Consider the following 10232-nt stretch of genomic DNA (forward strand, 5'->3'; position numbering starts at 1 on the left):
CTTCCACATATTGATAATTTCAGCTATTCTTTTTCTAAGATTACACAATCCACTGGCAAACTTTCAGTTCTGGTGTTGTGGCAGCTAACACTGTAGACAGATAACAAATTGAAATAGATGCTGGTTCCTTTAATTTGTACCCAGAAGCCGATGTTAATTAATAAAAGTGATGATGACTGATCACCCTAATCCTATAATGGAACAATTCTAACCTGATGAGATTCTTCTCTTCCAAGGTGAATCCGTCTCTATACACAGAGCACAGGGGCTCCCTGAATCCTGGATGACTGCACCTACAGTGACCAGACCTCGACCCAAATGAACATTCTAAAGCCTTCTTGAAACCGACATGCTTGACTCTGTTCTCTAACACCATGGTCAGCAAAACACCAACTGAGTGGATATTATATTAAAAGAATTATTAAAATGTTCTTCTCTCAAGTATAGCTCTAACTGTATTAAATTGTTCTGGTTCATGGTGGCCCATGAATGTTACTTATTTGTACATAGGTAATGCAAGCAAATTGGGATGAATTAGATTTTTACAGTGCACGAAATAAGTGAACAAAAGGTTGTCAGTAATGCACACGCAGCACTGCTGAGGCTTCAATTATAGACGACCTGCTACCAAATGTGAAACACTCTAAAATCAGTGGTCAGGGCTTTCAAACAGATCCGAAAAACAAATCAGTGATTCCTATCATGATTTCTAAATGACAATTCCATACTTAATCCTTCTAAAAGCTTACGCTACCTACAAACACACAGACTCTCAAACTCTCTACACTAAGTAACCCCTGAGCCACAATCTACAGCAAACACCTCCCACATCCCTACTATTATACACATCTGTACTGATTAAACAGCTGATTTCTTATTATTGGGGAGGGGGGGCAAAAAAATGTTCATAAAAAAGTAGGTTTTCTCATGTGCACTCACTGCAGTGCTTGAAAAAGTATAGAAATGTTATTTAGAATTACAAAGATCAAGCTGTATAGCAACAAAAATCCTTCCTAAACACAACAAAACCTAAAAAATTACTGCAAGGGAACATTAGTAACAAATAGCCAAGACACAGAGGCACCCCACCACATGGTCAACACTGAGCTGCCCTATGGCTTTCCTTCCTAAAACAAGGCAAAACCACACAGCGGCGCTGTGCACTGCGACCAGTCCACTGGCCATTATTGTTTTTTTGTGAATTCAAAGCTAACTAACAAAATTTAATAATAAAGCAAATATAGAAAAAAAACATGTCCACTAGTGCCAATGCAGTCAGTGATAAGAGGTAAACAGCAGGTCATGACATCACAGTCACTTTGCTTTGCTCTCCGCAGTAGCGGCTGTTTTGACAGGGACTGTGGCAATCAGCCTGCTGGCCGAGTCTCCATGGTCTGTTTCATCTGGCTCCTCTCCACCTTCAGCCCCCCGCAATGTCTGTGTGTTATGCTGAAATGGTTGCGCCGCTGCCGGTCTGCGCGGGTGGAGGAAGAGTGCAGGGTCAGGCATGGCCATGGGTTCCTCTGGACCCATAACTCTCTCACGAGGAACACACTCCCTGGCCCGCTCAGCACGGAGGTGTGAGCAAGCCCTGACGCCGCTGCGCCTTTTCGGTTTGACCGCAGGAGTAGTGAAGTTATCATGCTGAGGCAAGCCAAGAAAGGATGGATTCTCTGTCCCACCCTCTTCCTGTCTCCTGCGATGCTGCTGCTGTTGCCTTTGCTGCAGCTTTTGCCTGGCAGCGTGCAGCTGAAATGACAGGTAGGCGGCAGTCTTGGTTTGCTTCTGTAGCTCGGTGTTAAGCGCGGTGCTTCTGTGGCTGCGCTGCTTGAGCTCCTCCAGGAAGCGGCGCTCTTTTTCCTTCAGGCTTGCCCTCAGAGCTCCCACCAGCATCCCCTTGTGGCTTAGCTCATCACGCAGTTCATCCTGAGATTGCTCCTGCTCTTGTAGTCTGCTCTCCACGACCTGACAATGTGCCTCCAACAGCTCCTCTTTCTCATGTACCTCTAGCAATATACACACAAACACACACACACACACACACACACACACACACACACACACACACACAAGGAAAGCAATTTAAGCAGTGCTCCTAATGCAATTACCTGACAGACATTATATGAACAAATCAAAAGCTCGTGCTTCTTTTCCAGAAATAGCTTAAAATCACAATTATTATTTATCTGTCGAAAATAACAGATGTCCTGGATACTGTTTCATTGCTGTAAGAATATCAACAACTAACCTAAATAATTGATTTAGTTTAAACTGTGTATCCAAGGATCTAAGAATTACTGAGCAAATTCTAACCCGCCAATCAGCTGTGCTCAGGCCACTAGCAGGGTGTACCATCTGTTCAGGGTTAATACACGCCATACAAAAAGCTGAGTGAGCATCTGCTTTTCTATAATACCGAAGTTATATAGTGCCTGTTATCTTTTTTTTTTCTTTCATTAAATGGAAAATGTTACCCTTTATTATTTTCATCCAGTCAGATAAAGTGCAAGCTTTCTGTCTAAAATATTTATGGGCCTGGAACATGAGATAAGACTGCAGCACTGAGAGGCAGATTGCTAATTATTCAAGGACATTCATTCAAACCAATCAATTGCCTAGATCCTAGGGCATCTTATAATACAATATAGCAATAATATAATATATAAGGCATAAATCATGGACTAAATACAATCAAAACTAATTACACTGAGAACATTAGGACCTCTGAACCTGGTCCACAGAAGACTAATAAGAAGTATTTATCCTTAATTAAAGCCTTCAGCTGCTGAAAATTTCTTTCTTTTTTGGGGTTAGGTTTAATAGGAAATCACCAATATCATAATATAACATCACATTAAAACAAGCTCATTAAAAATTCAAACCTAAGGACTCAAAATCTGTTTATATCAAAGCAGGTAATAGTCCAGACACTGTCTGACATATTCAGTTCTCTAAAGCACTTTCTTTTTAGCATGCTCACAGTCTTCTAACATTATTAGTTTTTAACTTTAAAGTCATACATCATGTTCTCAAATACATCATGCCGTTTCAGAAACCGAACACATGCCATTTATCTGAAATGACAGAACACCTCTGGGTTGATGGATTAACTATCAAGTGTTTGATGCATTTCGTCTGTATTATGCTAAACTATGCTTCCCTTACTTGATAAAATAGTCTTGTTTCAGTGAGCAACAAAATAAGCAAATATTATACACAAAACATGTCTTGACTGATTACCTACATTTGAACTGACAGGAAAATTGGGCAAAATAAGTTTTTAGTAAATTATTTCAGTAAAAGCAATAAGGTCACCTCAGAACAGAACAGAGATCAATTAGAAATCAATAAAAACTAAATAGATTGACTAAAAAAACAAAACAACTAAAAAAAGAGAGAAATTACAATGCTAAAATGAAAGAAAAAGGAAAATCTGAACACTAAAATGAGAAATAGACATAAAAATAAAGAAATAAAAATGTCACACAGGAAATTAAATCCTTAAAAGGTTAAGCTAGAAATTTAAAAAATCAGTGGGAAAAATGGGACCTATTTAATTTAATGTTCTCAGTTGAAAGTTGCTTTATTGAACTGAGAGGTTCTTCTTTAATGCCGCATAACTCAAATAGTGTACATTTTCACTTGTGAAGCGTATTAAACTATAGACGTAATTATATTTAATATTCCCTCTTTTTACTTTCTCTCATGCGGCTGCAGCAGCTTTGAGGCCTCTACGGGTATTCCCTGATGATGATGATGATGATGATGATGATGATGATGATGATGCCTTTCTTACCCCAATCACATCCAGTCCATCAGCCTCTGAGCATTTTAGACTCAGATGAGCTCATGCAGCCAGTATAGAAAATGCAGTGTTATCTGATCCTCATTACTCCCCACCCTATTATTTATACTCCCTCCTTTCACCATTCTAACTCCTCGACAGGTCCTGCTTGGCAGATATGGAATAATATTAATATTTCAAATGATTTCTATTACAAGAAGCATCATGTGGATTTTAATGTATTACTCTAATTAAGAATGCTATTTACCCAAATTCAGTTTCATTGTAAATCACTTCGTCAGACCAATTTTTGTGATCGTCACTACACCACTGCTGCCCTTCTCCTCTTTGTCTCTCTGACTAATACCATCTCAGCAAAACAACCAAAAAAAAAAAACAACAACCTGTAATTGGATATTCCCACAGGGACAGTACTGTAGAGGAGAAAAGGGAGGGGAAGGGAAGGAGGGAAGGATCAGTTTTTCAGACAAGAGAAGAAAAACTGTGGGGGAGAGATTAAGAAAGACATAGCCCAACGATGAAAAAAGAAGAACTGTGAAATTTTGACATCGGCTCTAAAGTAGAACATCAAGATAGATAAATGTATTTGCGGAAATTTGTAGTGCGGTAAAATGAAATCAAACGAATGCTGTCAAGAACCATTTATTCATTAACAAGTTAAATATTCACTTACAAAGAACTAACAGGCTGACCAATGCTATCAGTTTAAACACGTGTGTGATGTGAGAAGCACCGCATGCGACTGCTACGTCTGAAAGAAAAATGCTAAATCAGGAATTGATGCTAATTGTATGTTTTTGTGTATGATTATTAGGAATAATAACTTTTGTCCAATGCTACATGTAAATGAAAACCTATAACACAAGTGCCTTGCTGTCTTAACTTGTGCTTTGTGAAGATAACATTGCTTTATTGAACCTTTTTGTTTATATAAAGCTGAAATTAATGTTTAGCTACAACAATAAGTTAGGTTAGCTAAGCTTTTGTAGCCTACAGCTTTATAAGGAATACCTTAAGGTAGCTATGACGACCTTAGCTACATCCATGACACAAGCACCATCCATGATGATATGCCTGTAATTTAGAGTGTGTAGCCAAAAGTATTTGGACACCTCCCCACCATATCCATTACAGATTTAATGACATTTTTATGTTATTATAACCTTAATTTATCTGAGAAGGATTTCCACTACATTCTAAAGCATAGCTATATGGATTAATGCTAATTTAACCACCATAGCATTAGTAAAGGCAGGTACTGATGTTTGACAAAGAGGTCTGGTTCTAGTTGATCCAAAAGTTGTTCTGCGGTCAGTTCCCTGTGCAGATCAGGAGCATATGGACTGTAGGTGTTGTCATGCTGGAACGGGTTTGAGCCCTTTATTGTAATGATATAGTATATAAAGACATTCCGTACATGTGTAGGCTTCCAACTTTGTGGCAACAGTTTGGGGAAGAACCACATATTGGTGTGATGGTCAGGTGTCCATAAACATTTGGCTATATAGTGTACTTTAAACTCTGTAATACTATGGAGTGTGAAATGTAGGTTACATTAATACTATTTCTTAATTTATTTATTTATTGAACACAACCTTGTTGATAGTTATGCATAATTTATTCCTAAGTCACTTGTTTAATATGTGGCTTATAAGTACTGTGCTGAAATACTCCATATTTTGTTACAACGAAAAGAAGTTGCCTTTGAAGATCGACAGACATTTCTGATTACAAATAAAATTTGCTTTTAAAAACGAGTCTAACGTAGGGTGAAGGAAACCCTGCCAAACGCATCTTTTCAAACTACTGCACATGACAGTGTGATACACTTAGAAGACTACTGGCTGGCTGATGCCCAGGGGCTGACACATAGAATGAAGGGATATGCAACACAGCAAAAGACAGATATATGCTTGAAAAATGATAAAGAGATTAACAGGTTTTCAAAGACATCAAGCAAGCATTTACTTCTGGCATGAATTATTTTTTAAACAAATCTTAAACAGATAACTCATTTTTTTTATATTCCCTCTATTATAGCACAATTTATTGTTTGAGGAAGAAATGCTTTTGCTGTAGAAGAATGTGATGCCTGATTTGTGATTTATAAAATATAACCAGACCTAACAAAAAGCCTAATCATATTTGATCATGGATTCATAATGCATAAAGATTGAATAGCAGACAGTAGAAAGGAAGGCTATAAGGGTAAAGAGGTCTGGGGTTGTTTTTTTCTGTCTCTGTATCTAAGTGAATGTTTGACCACTCACCTGCTTCACTTTTGCCAGGAGGCTTTAAATTCAACTCATGGGTCAGTTCTGTAATATAAGCGACAGGCAATAATTAGTGACAAGTAGTGCACACCTCATTCAGCACTCAAAGAGAGTCAAAGCCAAGAACATGCAAAAGCTGTTTCAGCATATCCACAGACAGGATCATGTGCACCTCGTACTGTACTGCACAAAGCCAATGCTGCCAGGAAGCTATTGACCTGCACCACTCTTGGTAGAGTCTACATCCCACAGAAATGTCGAGAGGGGGAGAAACAGAGCTGCTTCCTCCTCACGCAAGAAGATGAGTGGTACAGTCCAGCTATCGCATGCACTTGTGCTGATGTGCATTTTTTGGGCGTGGCAGCATACAGTGGTCTTACATGGATATCTATGTGACACTATGTCACAGATCTTTAATGAGTGACATAAGCTTTTCTTAAGAGGTGTGTGAAGGATCCTACAATGCCAGCCTTCATTGAAGGTCTTAAAGGGGAATCCTCTATGATCATTAACAACATTAAAATAATCTCACAATATAATTATTTGTATTAAAGGGACACATTGGACTTGCATCAAATTATATGTGTCATATTTCTGAAAAAAAAACACTGATGTACCCATGGCTGTAATCTTTCATATAAAAAAAAATACCAAAGGGTCACCTTGATTTGGCTATTAGATGATTGAAACTAAATAATACTCATAGACACTTTCTGTATTTCTGTAGTAACCTGCTGTTTCATACCATATCAGCCATCCCTCCCAGCCTGCTTCATAATAAGACAAGTAAGCAAAAATATCTCCATGAGAATGCCTGATTGCCTCAGTACTGCTTCAGCACTTCTGACACCACCTCTGTAAAGTCAGCTGTCCTGTTGATAAAAGCCTGTGCTTCAGCACTTTCTGTAGTGGTCCCATTTACTAGCCCTATTGTGTGCACCTGATCCTGATTTTATTTTGAGCAGATGATCTATGTTCTGTGAATGTGTGCAAATGCATATGTTGGAACATTTGTCATCTTTAAGACTTACCTGTGCAGCGTTTCTGCAGGGAGAGGATCTCCAGGTGTAAGCCGTGCAGCAGTGTCAGCTGCTCCTGCCTCAAGAATACGATGCTTCGCTCCACACTCTCCACCTGCCTCGCCAAAGCGCTCCTGTCCATCACCACCTGTGGTCGCTTTACAAAGCGAAAGCAAAGAAGTCACAGAAAGAAAAAATTATGCACCATTTCTCATCTACATGAACATGCAGCAGCAGCAGGTCATATCATTGCTCTCTTACAGCTCCTGGTTTCCTTTTTGATCCTGAGTTCACATTACTGTTTGCCTCTCTGTCTGGAGCTTTTCTTCTCCCATACTATTCTCTATGGTTTCACTATGGGCTCCCCTATCTCTCAGCATGTTTTGAAATTGCTAGTCTACAATGCCCCAGTTGTGAGTATGTATATGGTGCCCTGAGATGAACTGGAATCCCATCCAAGATGTACTCCTGGATACACAATTCTGATTACCATTAATGCAAATACTTAAATTGGACGAATAAATAAACATGGAGACAAATATTGTTTAAATAATCATTTGCCGTGATTTTAATATAACCTTCAATAGCATGCTTAAACCCAGATTGACCCTGAATGTCCGATATGTAGCCTTTTAATAAAGTGTTTGTGGAAGTGTGGGATTATTTTTGTGATTTGACAGCAAGTTGCAGGAATAAAATCCTCCCTAATCTCTTAACTCATACTAAACTCACTACAACTATGCATTTTAATAGAGATGTTGTAGCACCGTTATACCACACCCCCACCCCCCATCATTGGCAAAAGCTTAATATAGGGTTATCAGCATATGGGGAAACACTGGGTTATGCTATATATATATATATATATATATATATATATATATATATATATATATATATATATGTGTGTGTGTGTGTGTGTGTGTGTGTGTGTGTGTGTGTGTGTGTGTGTGTAGACCATGTGTAAAAAAGTGTTTAGTAAAAATTATATTAGATATATTATATTAGTCTGGCTGTGTAACACCTACCGGGCTCTCCATTATCGCAGTGACACTCAAACGAGGGATGCAAAGCTTTAGAAACAGAGTAACCGATCCACGAAATGGAGGTCCGGTTTTAAATCAAGTCCGAGATGAAACACAATGCAGGATGAAGCCAGGACGACATCTTTCGAGGAAGCAGAAGCAGATCGATGCTCGGTGAAGCATTAAGGCATTGCTGCATCACCGACAACCGCCAAGGTTACACCAGAATCCATGCATCCAAACACACACAGTGCGTCAACACCAGTTTGTACGGGTTTGTAGTGGAAACCAGTGGCGAGGGCGACATGGACACCAGGATGATGTCTGCTGCCTCTTCGCGTGGTCCTGCCTTTCGTTCTGCACGACGGACGCCGTTTCCTCCACACGCCAGCAGGGAGACGAGAGGCGGCGCGCGCAGATCAGCGCTCAACACGATTGGAGGACGGAAAAGCGCGCAGCGAGCAGCACGCGCCCGCGGACACAAACAAACCGGAGTAGAAGTGCACGCATCCAGCTGCAGCACATCAGGCTTTTAAAGACACGCGGTGATGCGAAGATAGAACACAGAATTGGGTGGGGGTTTTAAAGTAAACATTTGCTATGTTTATATTATTTATTCGTATATTTTGACATAAATCCTCCCTGTCTATTTCAATCCGACATCGATCCAGTTATACTTAATAATATAATTTATTATTTATATCACATATTACACACACAATTGAGTAGGATGTCTCTGGATGCAGCAGCATTCATTTTTTTTCTCCTTTACTTTACTAGGAAACCCAATGTCCTTGTGCACAAAGTCAGCTCCATGAATATATGCTTTACATGGGTTGGAATGCAAGAGAAAGAGAGTGTGTGTGAGAGAGAAAGAGAGAGAGTGAGAGAGAAAGAGAGTGTGTGTGTGTGAGAGAGTGAGAGAGAAAGAGTGTGTGTGTGAGAGAGAGAGAGAGAGTGTGTGAGAGAGAGAGAGTGTGTGTGAGAGAGAGAGAGAGTGTGTGAGAGAGAGAGAGAGAGAGAGAGGTTTAACAAGTCTTTATTTGTTCATTAATCATTTTTCCCAGGTTTTCACATATTTACATTATATATAAACAAATAGATAATATATATACACTTACTAGTCCTTAGCCCTGTGATTTCTGTTATGTAGCTTTATGTAGTTTTATGTAGCACCAGGGTTCTGGAGGAAAGTTGTTTCATTTCACTGTGTACTGCGTCTGCCATATACAGTATGGTTGAAATGACAATAAAAGCTTCTTGACTTCTCGGCCTTCTGGCTAAGATCAAGCGTAGTATCTGTTCTTATCAGTTTAATATCTGATATGTCCTTTATATGAGGGCTACATAATAAACAGATTTTTGACAGTGGGAGTCGGGAGAGGGGCTTGCTCCATCCGCTCCACACATCAGCTCGGTTTTGCAGTGATTTATTAATTGCTAGAGACTCAAAGCACTTTTGTACATCACTCTGGACAAGAGCATCTGCTGAATGCCGCAAATGTAAATGTTGACTTGACTTAAATATTCAAATTCATAAAGAGGATTAGAGAGGGGGGGAAGACACAAAGAAAATAACTGGCAGCAAAGGCACCCTGAGTGATCCACGGGCCATTTTGACCAAAGTTTCAAACTGTTTTATGTCTTTCTAAACGTTTCTTACATCAAAAAGTCTCACACTCTCATACTCATACTTTCACACTCGCACACTACTCACACACTCGCCCACTACTCTCACACTCGCCCACTACTCACACACTCGCCCACTACTCTCACACTACTCTCACACTCGCCCACTACTCACACACTCGCCCACTACTCTCACACTACTGTCACACTCGCCCACTACTCTCACACTCGCCCACTACTCTCACACTTGCCCACTACTCTCACACTCACACATGTGGACCTGATGTGCAAAAAAAGAAAAAAAATTAGAAAAAGAAAAAGTGAAACAGTTGAGAGAAAAAAAAAAACCCTTTCAAAATTCGCTCCTAATGATCAACCTTTCTCTTCCCAGTATGCATCAAGATAGATAGATAGATAGAGATAGATAGATAGATAGATAGATAGATAGATAGATAGATAGATAGATAGATAGATAGATAGA

General features: G+C 39.5%; 1 protein-coding gene and 1 non-coding gene across 2 annotated transcripts; one reads left to right on the forward strand and one right to left on the reverse strand.

Annotated features, from left to right (window-relative positions):
* Positions 1–484: 484 nt before the first annotated feature.
* ccdc92ba (coiled-coil domain containing 92Ba) lies at positions 485–8855 on the reverse strand. Its single transcript, XM_046862173.1, has 4 exons — positions 8126–8855; positions 7110–7254; positions 6076–6123; positions 485–2006 (listed from the first exon to the last, which is right to left on the reverse strand). The coding sequence occupies exons 1-4, from the start codon at positions 8135–8137 to the stop codon at positions 1315–1317; spliced, it is 897 nt and encodes a 298-aa protein (XP_046718129.1). The 5' UTR covers positions 8138–8855; the 3' UTR covers positions 485–1314.
* Positions 8856–9382: 527 nt separating this feature from the next.
* LOC124395120 lies at positions 9383–9573 on the forward strand. The gene has a single exon (XR_006927603.1). It is a non-coding gene; the product is annotated as a U2 spliceosomal RNA (small nuclear RNA).
* Positions 9574–10232: the final 659 nt, after the last annotated feature.

The sequence above is a fragment of the Silurus meridionalis genome, chromosome 12 (assembly GCF_014805685.1).
Source record: "Silurus meridionalis isolate SWU-2019-XX chromosome 12, ASM1480568v1, whole genome shotgun sequence".
Taxonomy (NCBI): domain Eukaryota; kingdom Metazoa; phylum Chordata; class Actinopteri; order Siluriformes; family Siluridae; genus Silurus; species Silurus meridionalis.